General features: G+C 33.1%; 2 protein-coding genes across 3 annotated transcripts; one reads left to right on the plus strand and one right to left on the minus strand.

Moving 5' to 3' along the window:
* Window positions 1-2453: 2453 nt before the first annotated feature.
* Window positions 2454-9222, minus strand: LOC130983005 (arginine--tRNA ligase, chloroplastic/mitochondrial-like). 2 transcript variants are annotated; one of them, XM_057907169.1, is made up of 18 exons: window positions 9020-9222; window positions 8419-8496; window positions 8184-8332; window positions 7990-8065; window positions 7759-7860; window positions 7330-7545; window positions 6778-6858; window positions 6205-6288; window positions 6003-6107; window positions 5265-5443; window positions 4969-5053; window positions 4553-4739; window positions 4334-4403; window positions 3932-4001; window positions 3674-3763; window positions 3248-3316; window positions 2971-3072; window positions 2454-2769 (listed from the first exon to the last, which is right to left on the minus strand). In XM_057907169.1, the coding sequence occupies exons 2-18, from the start codon at window positions 8425-8427 to the stop codon at window positions 2659-2661; spliced, it is 1785 nt and encodes a 594-aa protein (XP_057763152.1). In that variant the 5' UTR covers window positions 8428-8496; window positions 9020-9222; the 3' UTR covers window positions 2454-2658. The 2 variants fall into 2 exon arrangements, with proteins under 2 accessions (XP_057763152.1, XP_057763153.1); XM_057907170.1 differs by having other exon boundaries at window positions 8419-8492; window positions 9020-9221.
* A 2476-nt stretch (window positions 9223-11698) lies between these two features.
* Window positions 11699-19495, plus strand: LOC130980011 (serine/threonine-protein kinase VPS15-like). Its single transcript, XM_057903598.1, has 11 exons — window positions 11699-12171; window positions 12998-13120; window positions 13212-13257; window positions 13410-13570; window positions 14233-14312; window positions 14825-14930; window positions 15005-15181; window positions 15281-18379; window positions 18569-18816; window positions 18904-19003; window positions 19088-19495. Exons 1-11 carry the CDS (start codon window positions 11896-11898, stop codon window positions 19262-19264), a joined length of 4593 nt encoding a protein of 1530 aa, XP_057759581.1. The 5' UTR covers window positions 11699-11895; the 3' UTR covers window positions 19265-19495.
* Window positions 19496-20581: the final 1086 nt, after the last annotated feature.

Raw genomic sequence — 20581 nt, forward strand, 5'->3', positions numbered from 1 at the left:
GCTTCTAAAAAATATAACTGCGAATCAAATTGATTGCTCATTTTGCAACATAGTTATTTAGGCGGCGTTTGTTTTCAAGGACAGGACACTAAGACAGGAACACAGAGACACAAAATTATATATGGACATAGTTTGCGTTTGAATTAGTGTATTTTGTGTCTATTCTGATAGGAAGAATATAAAAACACTAACAAGGGATCCAACTTTTTTTTTCTTTTGTAATTCTTATTAATTTTTTATAATTATTCATTATACACACAATATAGGGTGTGTTTGGCAAACACGTTTGAGCTTTTTGAAAGTTTCGCTTTTATGTTTGGTAATTTTGTCTTTCTGAACGCAGAAATAATTCTACACTTGAACACACGTTCAAGAGAAGCTAAAATTTGTAGCTTCTGCGTTTCATGTTTATGGTTGCTTATCACCCTTGAAAAATTAGGTGAAAATTTTATTTTTTCTTTACCAACCATATCCTTTGTTTTCTTATATAAAAAGAATATCATTAACTATCCTTTACAGTAGTTCTTTGTAGTTCTTCTTCATAGTTCTTAGTCACAACTTCTTTTTTCATCAAAATAGTTCAAATTTATTTCAATTACTAGCAAATTGAATATTGTAATTTTTTTTATTATTTTTAATACTCATTTTCATATTTTAATTTTTATGTTTTTTATTATATTTTAATTTTTATGTTTTTTATTATATTTTTTATTTATATGATCAATATTTTTATATTATTTGTGTAGTGCTCTTTTATTCATATGATAAATGTTGTTGACTTTTTTATGATATTTTTATTATTTTTTGTTCATATAATTTTTTTTCTATTCTTTCCAACATTGTATTTATGTTGTGTATGAAATTTTTTATTTTTTTATTTGATTTTATGGTATTTTTTTTGTCCATATGATATATGTTGTTGGTTTTATAGAATTTTTATTATTTCTTATTTGTATGAATTTTTTTCTATTCTTTGATGTGCTCTATTTTTGTTTTGTATTAATTTTTTTATTTATTCCGACTTTGTAAAATTTATAATTATAATTATTATATATTATATTTATTATCAACATTTTGTATAATATAAATTATGATCGTATAAAAAAAGGACAAAATAAATAAAAAAATTAATTATAAGTAATAATAGAGTCATAAATAATAAAAATTTATAGTCTAAAATAATACTAAATTAAAAAGTACTGATAGTACTAAAAAAATTATAGAATATTTTCTTTTTGTTTGACATTATAAAATTTATAATACTCTCTTTCATATTTTTATTTTTTATTGTATTTATTTTATTTATATCATAAAAATATTTTTTATATTATTTTTGTTAGTCTTCTGATTTTGTATGTATATAAAAAAAATTATTTAGATTGATGTCTCTTTTAATAATTTTTTATCTAAAAGTAATTTTGAGTAGTATAATCCAAACAATATTTATTTTACTATAATCAATTTTGATATAAAGATTGTCAAACAAAATTAACCCAAACTTAATTACTTTTCATCAAAATCAATTTTATAAAATCAATTTTATGCAAACTCTCATTTGCAAACTAAAATCCAAACAACACACCCCTTACAACTATTTCCTTCCAGTTCAAACAGTGAGTACAAATATAAAACTAGTGTTAATATGATAATACAAGATTATATAGTTCAAGAAACTCAAGTATAAATGAAACCATCTACAATATCTTTTTAATTAATGATTTAAAGTTGTAGGGTTTATGAAATCTATACTAGGGAATCATATTCACTTATTGTTTATCACCAATTAATAAGTATGAGAGGATTAATGTCAGATCTACAAGGATAAATGATTGATTTATTCATTCAAAACAATTTATGCAAAAAACTTTTTTTAACAGAATATATAATATGCTGGATATCTTATTCGCAGACTTATTGAAATAGTTTAGTATATTATTGTACGACGGATGAATTGTGATATTATTCAAAAATTTTCTATAAATACACAGAATAAAATAATGCCAAAAAAAATTTTGATACAAACATTAATTGGTTGTGTATTAATCTTTCTTAACAATTGTAGCTTAAAACCTGCCTTTGAACAAACGTATTGGTATAGAATATTTCATCATACCAGACGTTTTTGTTTGATTCCAAGTACATATTTATACTCAAACTCATAATCTTAGCTTCACTCACTCGGAAAAACGTATAAACTATAACTTCTTGATGTTATTGGATATTTATATTTTATTTTAATATTCCGTGTCCTTTACGTATCTAAAACTTAAGTTACAAGGAATATGATATAACTAAATAAATTTCAAGTGAACTTTCATTAAAATTTCTATGCTATAAAGCATTCCCTATCAACTATCAAGCATTCACTATGTTGCTGCTTTAATCTCAAAAATGCAAATAAACAAAAAGAGAGGTAGATATAGTAATATAATTTAAATTTAATTTTGATGCAGTTTTACTTGTGTATCGAAATATGTAATACTAAATCAGCAAAAATAACTACATTTTACCTTGACCGCGTGAATGGTCATAAAAAAAACAGATATAATAGTTTACCATAAGAGTTTTGATTTTGTGATTGTCCTTAAAACTTATGTACAAATAAAAAATTAGAGCTGCAAAAGCTTTAGAATTTGAAGGAATCCTTTATGAAAGAGGTCATATCTTATAAACAGGTACAATTCCAAGGAGATGGAAGCACTTTCTCATCACAGTTGCTGTTGCTTCACATAACAAGAGTCTACTACTTTCCTCAGGCGACCCGACAACCTGCCACAAGCGAATTTGTTCGATTAAAGGACTCGCGAAAAATGTTAATGCGATGTGAGACAACACAGCATTCCACACTTAATGTGTACACATAACTTGTGACTTATCTAAACATTATTCTAATATTCTTTCACTGCATCAGAAGTAAAGTTGTGAAAATAGCAACGATAAATATACCATAAGTTGGCTTTAGAAGTATACCTGGCAATTAGAATAAAACTTTTTTGTGAAGATTTCTGACAAATTATAGAGGTATTCACACAAGACATTAGGCAATAAATTGGTGCATGCTTCCTCAATAACCTGAAAAAACAAAACCGTACAAAGATCCACATGACTACATGAGCATAAGTATGGTTTTTTGGACTACCCAGCCATTTTTGAATTGTGGTTTTATGTCAAATTCCTTTCTTGATGTGAATAGAGCTCCAGTAACATAGTTATAAATAAAGGTCTAAAGCTCAAGAACATGTCCAACCTCCGAAAATTGTATCAAATGAAGCCCCAATGCGCGCTCATCTTCGTGATCCAACGCTATTTTAGCATTCTGTCGCAATAAGTTGTTAAATATAAAGTAGATAGTAAGAAATATGCACTAATTGATCTTTAGCTTACTGAATAACTAAATAATATCACAATCACATTACAATAGAAGGGTGCTAAATTGAAGTATACAAGTTAACCATGCCAGAAAGCAAACCTAGCCATAGCTCTGATATTTGTATCATGTATCTTGTAAAATTAAACAACAAAACAACTTCCAAACTTTTTCCCATTATGTGGGGTAATTGTGAAACTATACATATAAAAATACTGAAATAATTATGGATTTTTTTTGACAACTAACTACATATAACAGTTAATAAACCAGTACATCTTGATCCCAAGAAGAAAACAAACTTACTCTTTTTACTTCTTCTATGTCTTTACCAGATTTCCTGATGATCGAACAGATCCTAGCATGTGCATACAGCAAATATACAGCAGTATTGCCCTGTTTCAGGAGTTCAATATGGTGAAGAGAGTACTAGCTTACAAGTCTGATCTATTAAGAGAGAAAAAAAGCGGCTGAACACATAAATAATGGTCATTAAAACTAAGATCTGTTTCGCTCTTGCTTCCAAAGCATGAACACAAAATTTGCACAGCTATAGTTTAGCACCTTATCATTGAGCATCTGATCAAAGTTGAATGTGTAATTTGTTTGTTTGTTGTTCTTCAAGTCAGCATACCTGTAAACACCATCAAAGATGAGATTACAAGCCAATAACTCATTTAGGAGGCCAAGTTACATAGTTGTGACTTATCTATTTAGCATTTAAACACTAGCAAGAAGAAACCTAAAGAATTAAAATCAGTATGTATCAACAGTATTCAGATCATTGGCAAAAAAACTTAAACATCCCACTTATAACAATTTAAAAAATTCAGTCCACAGGAATTTACTAGCCAATATGTCTTTTACAAAACTAACACTGCAAATAAGCAGAAAACAACATTGTACGACAGGACATAATGTTGATTTAGAATAGAAAGAGGAGTAGTCAATGTGAGATGAGCTTACTTAACAGCACCATAACCAATTGCCTGTGATGTTTTCTCAACCTCCTCCTCAGGCCATTCTTTAGCTGTATCTGAAAGAACATAGGATTTGGAAGGTTAAAAATCTGATGTAAAATCTGGCATGCATTCATAGATCTTAAACAAAAATTCATGCCACAGATACTTGGATGAAGATAAGAAGTAAAAATTCAACCAGGAAACTGGTACTTTAGTACTTTACCACGTTCAAGAAGGGCAGTTTTACTGCGATTCTTGGCTTCATCAAGCAAATCAACCAATCTAACAACCTCAGTGCTACGAGTCCGAAATCTTTTTCCATCTTCCCCAAGAACAAGACCAAAACCTACATGAGTAGCTTTTGGGTATGAACCATCATCAGCTGGCAGCCAACCTGCGCGCTTAGCAGCCTGAAATGACAATTAACACTTTAGCTCATTGGAACATAAGCAGAAGCACTTGCAGTACCATGAAAAATTAAACGATTTTGTCATTTTAAAATTTGATTTAAAAGTTAATAAAACAAAAGCAAAGTAGTTGGACATATTTATGGATGAAATCAACACAACACATACACTTGGATAAGCAAGAAGATAAAGTAACCATATGATACTATGATAATTATTAATTTAGGTATACCTTAAATAGCATATCAAAGTGTTGCTGCTGCCCAACATCTGTGAGATATATAATCCACTCAGCTTTTTCTTCGTTTATCCGATACCTACAATGGTTCAAATAAAAAAGATAATCAAAGTGGAGAAGGTTCCCCAGTAAATACATTTCCAATTCCACACAAAGATAACATTGCAGAGTGATGAAAATATCACATGAAATATCCAAGACAAATGTTGACAAAATAGTTGAGTATACAAAGTCAGCAATTGTAACAGATTTCCAAAAACATGTACAAAAGCCTAAAGACAGAAACAGACCGAAGTGCTGCTAGATCAGTTGAAGCATAGTTGTAACCACCATCACTCTTCACAACAATCAGTGGAATGTTTACATCCTGAACAAATATCACACGAGCACCTTTATCATCTTCAATGATTCCTTTTTTATTCAATTCCTCCAAAACCCCAGGGATATATGGACTATAGAAGCTTTCTCCCTGTGATCAAATATATCATCATTCAGTAGAATACTAAAAAAGGGGATATTTACTGATGTAAGTAAAAGATCCTCTAATTAGTTCAACATATACTCAATGTATTATTGATTCATTCCTACACTAAGTTTAAATAGTGGCATAATGACATCACAAATAATGCCCTTCCAGCTACAATATTAATAAAGCAATAAACCAAATAGGAGTTCTATTTCATATAAAATCTTGTTAGAATATAATTTCAACAGAAGACCAATTTAACCAGACATAAGAGAGAAAGAGAGCAGGTTCCCAATGGTAATTTGAGTAAAGCAATCAACTAATCATACTATTAGTTATAAAGACAGAATCAGACCTATATCATGAATTGAATAAGAAGCATAGCAACTACCAAAGTTTCCAACATACCCAAAAATAATAAGCCAGCATACAATTCTCTGAGGTTTCAAAGTTCATTGGGTAGGGGGCAAAGGGGGGGGGGGGTGTCTTTGCATTCTTTTTTTTAAGGTACAAAAGAATAGGCATCATTGGTGAACAAAGTGATTAAAAAAGGAACCTTTACCTTTTCCTCCAATTGAATACCAAGGCGTTCATAGACCCTGTGGAATTCAGTTCTACTAATTTCACAAATTTGTTTCCAAGCCCTGTGATATGTGTCTTCCCCACCCTAAAAAAATTACATATACACAAAATTCAAAAGAAGGTTTCACAAGATTTATGAATAGAGAAATCAGGAAAAAAATAATAATCAAGATATAAATTACCTGAAGCCGGACAACAGCCTGTTGAGCCCTTTGTTTAAATTCAGGATCACTGTCGAATCTCGCTTTTGATGCCTTATAAAATGTCTGAGAAATTCAGCAGCTCAGAAATATTAGAATCACTGATAATAATCCAACTTTTCCAGGGAAAAAAAAGTATCATAAAAAATATATGTTGTCAAAACCATAAACATTATCATTGCCAGGTTGAAGGCTCATTTGCAGTAATTCGTAAAGAGAAATATTCATGATCAAACATAACCCAAACAATTGCTTCACCCTTTACCTTCTTTCTACTTTAAAGAGAAATGAAGAGAGATAACTAATCACTTTTATGTAAGGCCTTTGCCCATTTAGAAGTTTGATAGCATTTATTGCAAATTGACTCCTACATACCTAAGGAATGCATAGTTTTGCTTCCATGCGGAAAAATTAATTTAATTAGAATTACTACACAAAAAAGAAAATTAACATTTGATATATTTGTAAGATGTGGATGAAGAAACACCAATAAAAATATATATTAAAATCTAGATAAGAATAATGGGAATAAATACATCTTAATGTATTTCTCACCTGAAGATCTCCAATGGCTGCTTCATTGACATCTTCTGGGTTTGGAAATTTTTCAAAAAGGAATTCAATGAGCATTCCAAACTGCAAAATAAATGGTTGGACTTGAAGCCATATGGTGCAAATACCAAAATGAGAACTTTCCAAAATGGAATGTTTTATAATTCAAGCAAATATGCCAAAAGGATATCCCTATAACAAATCAGAGGACATTGCTAATCAGGGAGAAGGTGAAACAGCTCAATATCCAACTATTTGCCCCAGAGAGATAGGAAACAGTGTCTTAGTAGAGATCACAGTATCACACAATGCCTGATTCCTCCTAGTTTTTTATAATGAAGACATAAAAGCAACTTAAAACATTTATTGTCCCAAACAGAATTATTATTTAGTTGCCAAGTCACCAAGTAAATGATAATAAACATAACTTGTCAAGTTAAATGATTGTTGCAAACGATTGCCCAGAGGCATATGAAGAAACCAAGCTTTGATAATAACCACATACAAGTTTAAATTTGATGACACAAATAGCATAATTTGGGATACTATATCTACCTGTGTTCCCCAGTCACCAACATGATTTCGGCGTAGAACCTCCACGTGTGAAAATTCAAGCATGCGAGCCAATGTGTCCCCAATAATGGTAGATCTCAGGTGACCAACATGCATTTCCTTTGCTATGTTGGGTGACGAAAAATCGACAACAGCTCTCTTGACTGGAAGGCATGGTGCCCATGTATCAATACCATCAATTAGCATCTTTTGTAAGCTCTGCAGAACAAATATTTTTCATGTTAATTGCAAACTGAATTCTTGAATAAGCTCAAAAATCCAAACAAGGTGAAAACAATTACTTTCTAGAGTAGCAACTTTCGATCAAGCCAGAGGAAACCTCTCCCAAAACCCCCAAAAAAAGAGGGGGAGGGGGACTCGGATATAAGATAGATACTACTTTTAGAACTAGAAGGTCGAAAATGCAGTCACCTTTGCTATCCAATTCCTTGATAAGACAACATTCACAAATCCAGGGCCAGCTACAGAGCATGATTCTACCATATCAGAAGGGGGAAGATTCTTCATTATGGCCTACACACAGTATCATTTGACAAAGAAAAGTCAGAGTCTTATTCAAAAATCAATAATTCATATGAGAATTTAAAAGAAAATAAACACTGGTGAAGCAGGAAGAAGTAAAAGAAACTTCACATGTTATACCTGCCCAACAGCAGTCGGACCCCTAAACTCTGTCTGCTTTCCTTTTATCTTAGACCATAAACCCATTGCATTATTACTGCCAAGGAAAAAACATTATTAATAAAACTTAGTGGTTTACAATGCTTGATAAACAATGCTATTACAGCCTCAGGTATATGTTGACTGGCGGGAAAATGTTTCAACTTTCAACTCACCATTGGTAATCGCCAAATTTTACACCAGATTTTGCAATGCAAGCATCAACTAATGGTGCTACATCTGTCTCGCTAGGTACGGTTGCTTGCAGAGATACCTCAAACAGCTGTACCAACTGCCTTTTAACATTACCCATGTTTTCGGCACCCTGGATCGAAACAAACAACATTAGTCCTAAGATTAGCACCTTATTGCAAAATTTTAGGATGCCCTATGGGAACTCAATGAACTTACAACTGCCATGGTTGACAATGTCTGTGCCGTAGTTGCCGTTGTAGCAAATTTTCGGTATGCAATCTTCAGTAAACCTGTCTACACAACAGCAACAAAACGGACTCATGTCATCGATGCAGGGTGTAATCAGGGGGGAGGAAAAAAGGAAAGAGAATCAAATAAGCCTTTTAATAATCAACTTCTTAATTCATGACTGAAAATGTAACTTCTATTCCAGTGTACTTACACTTACTACAGTCTAAAACCCAAGAAAGATTCAAACCCAAAATAGGATAATATATTGTAACAGAACTCAAGTTTGCAGTGTTGCATACTATCATCACCTTCAAACATTAACAAAGATAACATAATAGAAAACAGAAAACCCGTGTCTACAAACAGATAAGTTGTATACAAAACTTGAGAGCGAAAATCAAACAAGAGACCCTTCTAGCTCTTCAAAATAAAAATAAAAGATACATCTTTTTAACATGAGTAAGAAAGAAAAAGGGCAAACTATGAAGCTCATCAGATTGTGACCGTGCCGTGAAGTAAACTTATTTCTAGTGGAACAAAGCATAGAAATTGAAATGAATATTTGAAAGATAGAGAGAAAACTGACCAGAGGAAGAGTGTTACTTCTTGTTGTTGAGCTTCCGTTATGGAATTGCCATTTATAGCACCTCAAAAGCAAATCAGCAATGGAGGGAAACAAGAACGGGACACGGAGGCGCAACAAACACCGTTAAGCTTAACCACCCGAACCATGTTACTATCCCATTACTTGCCGTTGACTTTTGTTTTTTAAATAAAAAAATTGGTTTCAACATTCTCATCGGAGTTCAGCACTCCCCGGTGTGGGATGGGTCGCCCGGGTCTGAATCGATTTGTTTTGGCCTTTTGGGACCCAAATCGGGCCAACCCGGTTCAGGATGTGGCAGATCATATTAGCATTTACACTTCAATTCCAAATGTTCAATGATATACAGAATAAACACAAAATATATCTCTGAAAATTTAGATATGAATACAATACATGATTAAAAAAATGAAAATAACAAAAATATGCTTGAAAATATAACTATGTATATATACAAAAATTTGTCATTAAATTAGTCACAACTATAAAATATTTCAACACGAATTTATTTTACTTCTGATAATTATTACATTTATAAGATTTGGTTAATTAAAATCTTATTTTTTATAACTAATATATCAACGGTAATTTTTAAAATGACATATCTAGGGATTTAACTTTTAAGTACAAGCGGAACTCTTTTTAAAATATAATTTTTACAAAATTATATATATTTTTCGTTTTGTAAATCAAAGTAAGCCTAACTTTTAATAAATATAAATAACAAAATTATATCTAATAAAAGTAAGTAGAAATAGATTGCGGTATCTATAAAATGTGAAATTTAAATTTTTGATACTTGATTAAATAGATAAGTAAATTAATTATTTAATTAATTTAAAATAGTTTAATTTAAAATAATTATAATAAATATAAATAAAAAAAATTATTCTTCATATACAAGTATTTTTTTCATACAAGTCATATAAGTCATTTATATTCACGCGCTTTTACGTTTTTTTCGTATTTTTTCGTCGTAATTTTTCTCTTTTATTATCATCACGGTCAATACCACTTCTTCCTCCTCCTTTTTTCAATAGAATTTTTTTTTTCTTTTCTTTTACTCTTTTTCCTCCATCATTTTGTTGAAAATAATAAATAATTCAAGTTCAAATTATCACTTGAACGAGAACGGAATTGATTATTGTTTTAAATCCAATCAAGTGACTGAGGTGTGATTCAATTTAGAAGAAAAAATATAGCATTAGAGAAAATATTTTTCTGTATTTGTAGCAAAATTGAGTGTAATACGAAGATATTTAGGTGTATTTTAAGAATTTTTGGATGTATTTTTATTCTGATAAATGATAAGTTTACATATACTCTTCTTCCTTCTCATGTGTCTACTGCTTCTTTTTTTTCATCATCATCATCATTTTTTTTATTCATCTTTTTTTTGTTTTATTTTCTCAAATTTTTTCTTGTTTTACTCTCTTAACAATAATAGAAACAAAAAAATCAAATAAAGAAGAAGAAGAAACACATAATGCTGCAACATTACTTAGAAGAGGATGAACTTACATTCATTTAACTAAAAGAAATAAGAAAAAAGAAGAAAAAAATGCAGCATTAGAGAAAATATTTTTATGTATTTGCAGCAAATTTAGGTGTAATATTTTAAAAATTTTTGGGTGTATTTTTATTTTGATAAGTTTTGCATAATTTAAAACTCTTCATCTTCCTCCTTCTCATCTTCTACTGTTTCTTCTTCCTTATCTTCTTATTTCGTTTTCTTATAATTCTTCTTGGGAGAAAAAATCAAATAAAGAAGAAAAAAATACATAATATTGCAAAATCAATAGAAAGAGGAGGAAGAAAAAATGCAGCAACAACAATAATAAAAAAACAACGATGAAGATGAAACACGCGAAAAAAATGAGGAGAAACGCAAAGAAGGATGAGAAGAAGAATGAAGGGGAGGAGGAGAAGGAGAAATCTAAAGAAGAAGAAGCATCTTCATAATGGTGGGTGAATGTAGTTTTTGTTAGATTTGTAAGACGTGTAAGTCAAAAAAACTTGTATGGCTTGTTTGGGTGAATTTTTAAGAAAATATCTTTTTTCGAGTTATCTTTTTTAAATGATTTTATGAAAAAATAAAAGTAATTTTATGTTTGGATAGATTTGGATCCTCTAAAGTTTGAATTTTACTTTAGAGAGTAAAGTGTGATATTCTATCTTTGAATAATTTTTTTTCATATTTATTTTTTTATCTCACCTATAAAATAAATAGTAAAAGATCACAATTTACTCTCTAAAATGAAATTCAAACTTTAGAGAATCTAAATCCTATTTTAATTTATTAAACACTAAGCGAGATGCTTGTAGTTTTGTGTAGCAGTGGAACAGCAGTTGTAACTTACTGAAAATTTTTCAATGGGGATAGATTTTTTTTATGTTTTAATTATTATTATAACGTAAGATCTCTTATCATATATTCTTTATATAAAATTAAAAAAATATGAAAAAGATTTTAAATAATAAAAAACTATCCTTGATAAAACAGTTACAAAAAAATTAAGAGGATTCATATTTATTTTGGGAATGGATATGGAAATTCTTTTATAATTTATAAGACGTTATTCTCGTTTTTATCTTTAAAAATTATCACTATTATTTTATTTTATTAGCGCAAAAAATTTTGGGCCATTTTTGGTAGCAACACCACCAAAACGCAAAAGTGGCGACCTCAAAACGCAGACATAAAAAATTCACAGCAATGGAAGCAGCTTAGCATCATGCAAAAGGAGCATCAGCATCAGCATCCCTGGCCTTCTTCTTCTTCACTCTTCTTATAGAATGAAAAAGTGCTTCTGCAATCGAAACTCACAACGCAATCTTCATTCTTCAGCACCGTCACAATGGGTAACAAAATCGCGCGTACCACCCAGGTTTCGGCTACGGAGTACTATCTCCACGACCTTCCTTCCACATACAATCTCGTCCTCAAAGAGGTCCTTTGTCGTGGAAGATTCTTCAAATCAATTCAGTGCAAGCACGACGAGGGTTTGGTGCTCGTCAAGGTTTACTTCAAGCGCGGTGATTCCGTCATCGATCTTAGGGAATATGAGCGTAGACTCTCTCACATCAAGGACGTCTTCCAATCCATCGAACATCCTCACGTTTGGCCGTTTCAGGTTCCCCAATTCATTGACTTGCCAGTGAATTTTTGTTTTTTTTTGTTTTTTTATGTTATTTATCTTATTGTTCGCGGTGTTTAATTGATTGGGATGTGTTTGGTTTTTGTAGTTGAGGGTTTTCACTATGGGGGGCTTAAAGCTTTGAACTTTGATGTGTCAATGAAAGCTCGTAGCTTCACTTTGTTGGGTTTCTGATATTTGATGGCATTTGTGGTTATTTACTTGTTTGGTTTAGTTTACTGCCAAAGGAAAATTTTGGCTTCTCAAGGTAGCTTTAGTAGAAGCAACTCATCGGCACTTCTACCAGAGCGGGAAGTAAGGATTTTGATTCTCATATAGGTGAACTTGTTTTCTGTAGAATTGACTCATTCAGTGTGTTGAATTCACCTTCAAAAGCTAGCTCCCAAGACTAGGATTATTGACTCTAGGATCAATAAAGTGCAGAGTGTACGATACTTAATTGCTTTCTTGGTTTCTAATTTTAGAGGTTCGGGGAATCTGAATGGATAAAAGGTCCATTTAGTTTTCAAAAATGCCACATTATACCCTGTGTTGTTTAAGAGATTAAGAATGATTGAAAGCTCATCTCAGCTTGTTATTTTCAGATTCAAAGGCGTAAAAAATATGGGTTTATGTATAGTTTGTAGTTGAACAGAATTTTGAATACTCTCTTACTGAAAAGATATTTTGCGATTTTATGCCAATTTTGGATTTACAGGTTTATTAGATATAGGGTACTTTATCTACTTTTCTAACTATTTCATTCGGTACTTGACTTTAAGTAGATCTTTCTCATTCCTGATTTGGTGGTGTCATCTTGCAGTTTTGGCAAGAAACAGATAAAGCAGCATACCTCTTGAGGCAATATTTCTTCCATAATCTGCATGATCGGCTAAGCACTCGGCCTTTTCTCAGTTTTGTTGAGAAGAAATGGTTGGCTTTTCAGGTCTTGTTTACTCTTCCAGTTCCCTAGAGTGTTAGCATTCGATGTTTTGGTATCTTTGCTGACACTATATTTCTTTTTGGATAATATACAGCTGCTTTTAGCTGTGCAACAGAGCCACGAGAAGGGAGTATGTCATGGTATATCTTGGTTTAATTGGATTTGAGGCCTTGCCTCAAAAAAAAAAAAAAAAATGCATATTAGCAAGAAGAGTGGAGAGGGATCTATTAGCAGCAGCATCTTCTCTTATCATGGCTTGGCTTGACTTGTGCATTTACTTGTATTTCTGCAGGGGATATTAAGTGTGAGAATGTGCTGATTACATCCTCGAATTGGTTGTACCTTGCGGACTTTGCATCTTTCAAACCTACTTACATTCCATATGATGACCCATCAGATTTTTCTTTTTTCTTTGACACTGGTGGAAGAAGACTCTGTTATCTAGCACCCGAGGTTGGCCTCCCTTTGATATCTGTTTAATTTATTTTTATTATCTATCTTATTACATTTTGTTGGCTCAACCATGATGTTTAATGCTAATCATGTGTTAAGCTTGGTTTAATATTTGGCCTCCCTTTGTTTAATGCTAAGCTTGGTCTTGCATGTTCTTTTGAAACTATTCCATATGATAGTGCTGTGTTTTGTGTTCTTCCTTTTTGTAATTGATCTGAATTTCATTATACACGGGCAAGTGGTCTTACAAGATAACTTAATATTTAGAGGCTTAATTAATAAGAGAATTTGGCAAATGCTAAATGGCTTTGATTAAAGCCTTTGGATATTTTTAATACAAATCGAGGTGTGCAAATTGAAACTCTGGTGAATTGAAAACCTAAAATCTGTCATGATTCTCGGAGCACCCACTCCCAACTTTATCTTTTGTATGTTAGCAGATTTGACCAACTTTATTGCAGAATTATTGCACAGGGATTATTCGTTTTTTGCTTATTTGAAATTACATAAATAAAATTAACCTATAATTAGCAAGTCAGAAGGTTAATCCTTCTGGTATGTGTGCTAAGATCTGTGCTTTTTTACCGGTTGCTATTTGTCCTTCCCTAACATGATTGTAATCCTACTCACTTATTTTTTTCATAAACTTCTTTGGTTGTTAGCGATTTTACGAACATGGAGGGGAGATGCAGGTTGCACAAGATTCCCCTTTAAAGCCTTCTATGGATATATTTGCTGTCGGGTGAGCATTCCTTGCAGCAAGAATCTTAATCTAAGAAAATATATAATTTTCCAGTTGTTCTGTTTCATGCTGCAAGTGTTTATGTGCATGAACTTTTATTAACTGAATGGAAAAAGAATTATGTATAGGTGATATATGATCAACAAGGCATTATACTGCTATAATTATTGATGACGTAGAGGTGATACCTTAGTATGATCTGAAGTTTATTTATTTTATTTTAATAATTTGGATCTATTTATTAAATAAGAGAGATGCTAATTTATTGTTTTCTGGCCATCAACTCGATTCTTTTAGTCTAGTTTCTTTAGTTTAGTAATCCAACAACATACTTTATTCCATACTTTTAAACATTGATGGCCAAAAACAATAAATTCTGATGGTGCTCTAGCATTCCTCTTTAAATAACTAGAATACTAGGGATGTGTTGTAGAGATGCCAAGTTCTCACCATTTTTCTTTTTGGTTGTATTATTTATTTTCTAACATGTACATGTCATTTTGCCATTTCAGCTGTGTTATTGCAGAACTTTTCCTTGAGGGGCAACCGCTGTTTGAACTGTCTCAACTTCTGGCTTATCGTAGAGGGCAATTTGATCCAAGTCAGCATCTTGAAAAAGTAATTTATCTATCTGTGTGTATCCTCATGATTCAGTCTTCAGTACTTTAAACATTGGATTTCAAATGATGCAGATACCAGACCTTGGAATCCGTAAGATGATACTACACATGATTCAGATAGAGCCAGAGTCTAGACTTTCTGCTGAAGGATATCTAAAGGAATATGCTGCAGTTGTATTCCCAACCTATTTTTCACCATTTCTGCATGATTTTTACCGCTGCTGGAGCCCTCTCCATTCTGATATGAGGGTATTTGGCTTTACTGAACTATATTTAGCCCATGACGAAACATGGCTTTATGGAAAAATCCTATAACTAAATCATTCTATGTGTGATCAATCAATGTAGGTTTTATTATGCCAAAGTGCTTTCCAGGAGATACTTAAACAAATGATGAACAACAATTCATCCAGTGATGTAAAAGTTACTTCTGGTGAACTTTTGGAAGAGATGGTTGCAAAAGAAAGTGTGAGTTTCATGAAGGACTCACTGATTAGGAGAGAGGACATAGGCAAAGGCTTACTTCATGATCATTATAGTGGCATACTGAGGGATGCTAAAAAGAATAATATTCCATCTAGCCCCCGGGATGTGACTGGAAGTTCACCCAACTCTACCTTTCCTGAAAATCTAAAATATCTGCAATCTTCTGGTGAGCTGCTTCAGACTATTACCAATACGTTTCGAGGAAATGGCCATCCCTTTTTGAAAAATATTACTTTAAATGATTTGAATTCTTTGATGTCTGAGTATGATAATCAATCGGATACATTTGGAATGCCTTTTCTGCAATTACCAAAGGATAGTATGAGATGTGAAGGCATGGTTTTGATAACATCTTTGCTTTGCTCCTGCATACGCAATGTCAAGTTGCCTCACCTGAGGAGAGCAGCCATTCTCTTGTTGAGGGCTTCCGCCTTATATATTGATGATGAGGATCGGTTGCAGCGTGTTGTCCCATATGTGATTGCAATGCTTTCAGATCCAGCAGCTATTGTGCGGTGTGCTGCTTTGGAGACTTTATGTGACATTCTGCCTTTAGTTCGGGATTTCCCTCCCAGTGATGCAAAGATATTTCCTGAGTATATTCTTCCAATGCTTTCTATGCTTCCTGATGATCCAGAGGAAAGTGTGAGAATATGCTATGCCAGCAACATTTCTAAGTTGGCAGTAACAGCTTTTGGATTCTTTATACATTCAATAAGCTTGAGTGAGGCAGGTGTTCTCGATGAATTGAGCTCGCTGCCAAAGCCATCAATATCATCCAGTCAGACCTCTGGAAAAGTCAAGAGGATAAATAGTGATGTTCAACTTGTGCAGCTTAGGAAATCAATTGCAGAAGTTGTCCAAGAACTTGTAATGGGACCAAAGCAAACACCAAATATTAGGAGAGCACTTCTTCGTGACATTGGTAAACTATGCTTTTTCTTTGGTGTGAGACAGAGTAATGACTTTCTCTTACCTATCCTGCCTGCTTTCTTAAATGACCGAGATGAGCAGTTAAGGACAGTATTCTATGAGAAGATTGTTTATGTCTGTTTTTTCGTGGGCCAAAGAAGTGTAGAAGAATATCTATTGCCTTACATTGAGCAGGCTTTAAGTGACACAACAGAATCTGTCATTGTTAAAGCCTTAGATTGTCTGACTGTTCTTTGCAAAAGTGGGTTCTTCCGGAAAAGGATACTGCTTCAAATGATAGAGCGTGCCTTTCCTTTATTGTGTTACCCTAGTGCATGGGTACGAAGATCAGTTGTCTCTTTCATTGCTGCTAGCAGTGAGAGCTTGGGTGCAGTAGATTCTTATGTTTTCCTGGCTCCTGTTATACGGCCTTTCCTCCGTAGACAACCCACATCTATTGCTTCAGAGAGGGCTCTTTTGCGATGTTTGAAACCTCCTGTTTCAAGACAGGTTTTTTATGAAGTTTTGGAGAGCTCCAGGAGTTCAGACATGCTAGAAAGGCAGAGGAAGATTTGGTATAGTTCATCACAATCTAAACTATGGGAAATGGATCTACTTAAAAAGGGAATTGAAGAGTTGGGCTCATTAAAGAACTTGATTGACAAACAAGGTACTGAGGCTCAACAAGTTGTTGACACTGCTGCCCAACGTCCAGGGCCAAATGATTCTGACAAAGCTGAGGCAAAATTAAGAGATATGGGGGCCTTTATCCATAACGATACCAATATGGTGGGACCTCGTGATCCTCAATCCATGGAGAAGTTACAGTTTTCAGGATTTATGTCACCACATTTTAGTGGTGTAAAGAGTATGACATATGAAAAGCCGTCAGAAGGAATACCTTTGTACTCCTTTAGCATGGACAGACGGGGAATAGGAGTCCCTCCCGCAGCATCTGATTCTCCACTGCAGATGAATTCTCTGAGTGTCAGTTCATCTGCTATGCCTTGGGTTAATCCACTTAATAAGTCCTTTAATTTAGCTAGTTCAGTTCCAGCACCAAAGCTCTTTTCAGGTTCATTTAGCATCAGCAATGGTTCTAAACAGTTTCATCGAGTGGTACATGAACCAGATGGCAAGGAGAATGAAACAGCCTATGTTAATAGTACATTTCAAGATGTGGGATTATCTGCTAATATTAAAGGCAATTCAAATGCACTTGAAGATGCAACTGCACAAACTGATCTATCAGGATTTCCATCTTTTTCTAAAACATCTGTTCCGGATTCTGGCTGGAGGCCTCGAGGGGTGCTGGTTGCACATCTGCAGGAACACCGTTCAGCAGTAAATGACATAGCAATTTCTGCTGATCATAGTTTCTTCGTGAGTGCTTCCGATGATTCCACAGTGAAGATTTGGGATTCCAAAAAGCTAGAGAAGGACATATCGTTCAGGTCAAGGCTAACATATCACTTGGAGGGAAGCCGTGCACTATGTGCAGCAACACTTCCCAGTTCTGCGCAGGTAATAATCGGAGCATCTGATGGACTAATTCATATGTTTTCTGTTGATCATATTTCAAGAGGTCTAGGAAATCTTGTTGAGAAGTATTCTGGTATTGCTGATATCACAAAGAAGGATATCAAGGAAGGTGCCATAATCTGCATTTTGAATTGCCCCTTGGATAATTACAACATTATGTATAGCACCCAGAATTGTGGCATTCATCTGTGGGATACTAGGTCAAATTCCAGTAACTGGACCCTGAAATCTACTCCTGACGAGGGTTATGTTTCTTCTCTGGCATCTGGGCCGTGTGGTAATTGGTTTGTATCAGGGTCATCCAGGGGTGTAATCACTCTCTGGGATCTGAGGTTTCTTGTGCCTGTTAACTCTTGGCAGTATTCTCTTGCTTGCCCTATAGAAAAGATATGCCTCTTTCTTCCTCCAAATGCTTCTCCGCCTTCAACTGCTAGACCCCTTGTGTATGTTGCTGCTGGTTGCAATGAAGTTTCTCTTTGGAATGCAGAGAACAGTAGCTGCCACCAGGTATGAGGTTGTTTTTGTAATTGCTTATGGATGATAAAAGCAGTACGCACTAGAACAAATCCAGTCGCAGTATATGTGCCATTTAGTTGGTTTTCTAGAGAAGTTTACATCCTAAATTTTTCTCAATGGTACTTGGATCAGCTATAGTTTCTAATTTATTGTCTTGTACCTTCACAAATCTTCCTGCAGGTATTGAGGATGGCCAATTATGACGGTGATGCAGAAATGTCTGATCTTCCTTGGGCCTTGGCCAGGCCTTCAAGTAAGCCTACTTCTCAATCAGATCCGAGACGAAATGTTAATCGCAAGTATGGAGTTGATGAGCTGAATGATCCTCCTCCTCGTCTTCCTGGAATCCGTTCATTACTTCCCTTGCCTGGGGGTGATTTATTGACTGGAGGCACTGATTTAAAGATACGTCGATGGGATCATTACAGGTTTTGTGCTGAACTTAAACCTTATTTCCCTGATTTTCCGCAAAAATGGTTTCATTGAATATGTGTTTGTATCTGTTTTTGTTGCAGTCCTGACAGAAGTTACTGTATCTGTGGACCAAACATTAAAGGTGTTGGGAATGATGACTTTTATGAAACAAAATCTAGTTTTGGAGTGCAAGTTGTACAGGTATTTTACTGTATGCTTCTCCTTACAATTTCCAACTTGTTTGAATTATGGGCAGCTAATTTTCCTTTCTACTCCAACAAACAGGAGACGAAGAGACGCCCTCTTACAACCAAACTGACAACGAAGGCAATTCTATCTGCGGCTGCCACTGATCCTGCCGGTTGCCATCGTGATTCTGTTGTTTCCCTGGCTTCTGTTAAGTTAAACCAGAGACTTTTATTATCAAGTGGTAGAGATGGGGCCATCAAAGTTTGGAAGTAAATTACTATAGTTCTAGTGGCATGTTGTACAGAAGTAGTGCCAATTTATAAGGTAAGTAAAACTGTACATAAGGTCTAGGAACTAACCCATCAAAACAGTTTCCAATTTTTCAAATACTCTTGATATATACAGAAGGTATTATGAATGAATGGAGAATTAGATCATTCTGGAAATTATAACAACTGAAGCTTGTTCAAAGCAGTGTGATATTGTTAACATATTTTATGCATTTCTTTTCAACTATATTGGTTAATAAGGTATTTATACATATCATTAATCATTAATTCATATTAGACTAAAACCCGTGCGAGGTAAATTAATTATAATATATAGTATAAATTTAGAAATGTTATATAATTTTTGAGTTAATATGTAAATTGTACAATAATTGATTTGGCTGTTGTATATAATTTAATATAATTATTTAAGTAAAAAGTAATACAAAGTGAAGTGTTATTCATTTTTGAAAAGATATAAGTATCTGATGTTAGAGTTGTATAAAATTATATTTTTATTTGTTATTTGTTTTTTTTGTATTTTTTTTAGTTATTAGAATTAATCTTCTTATGTGGTGATTGTTCTTTTATTTTTGTTTCTTGTTTAAAGAGATTTGTTTGTTCATCCTCTCATATGTTCTTACGAGTTTTGTAGTGTATTTTTTTGTTTCACTTTTGTATATAAATTCATCATCTAAAGATGTTTTTGTTTTTTTAAACTGTTTTAAAAATATAATTATTTTTGTTTTATACTTATCATTTAATATAATTATCTTAAGATAAATTATTTTTTCTTTATTTACTAGTGATGGAACTGTTAGAACTTGAGAGGGGTTTGAATCAAGTTAACTCAAATAAAGTTCTTATAGTCTGTTTTTGTGAAAGCTAATTATGTAGGAGATTTTTTTCATTTTGTCTCTAGAACTAGATAAAAACAGAAAAGGAAAGAAGAGAATGAGGTCAGCATATATTCTAGTTCGATTTTCAAGTATCATAAAAGTTACATCCGGTTTCTACCACAATTATGGTAGAATTTTCACTATAATCAAACAGATTACAAATACCAATACTAATGAATTATAACCTAATTCATCTAATATCTTCTTCTAAGCTTTCTAACCCAAAGCTTAGTTACCCAAGTATTGTCCCGACTTGGAAGGAAAACCTAACCAGATTTAGAAACACCAAGTGCTATCCCAACTTGACAAGGGGAACTAGTCTTAGTTCAACAAACTCAAATACACTAAAATATTTCTTTGACTTTTTCATGCATCTCTTTTGCGTCTTCTCTCATGACTTTTTCAACTCACATTCATAAGCC

Source organism: Arachis stenosperma, chromosome 5, assembly GCF_014773155.1.
Source record: "Arachis stenosperma cultivar V10309 chromosome 5, arast.V10309.gnm1.PFL2, whole genome shotgun sequence".
Classification (NCBI taxonomy): Eukaryota; Viridiplantae; Streptophyta; class Magnoliopsida; order Fabales; family Fabaceae; genus Arachis; species Arachis stenosperma.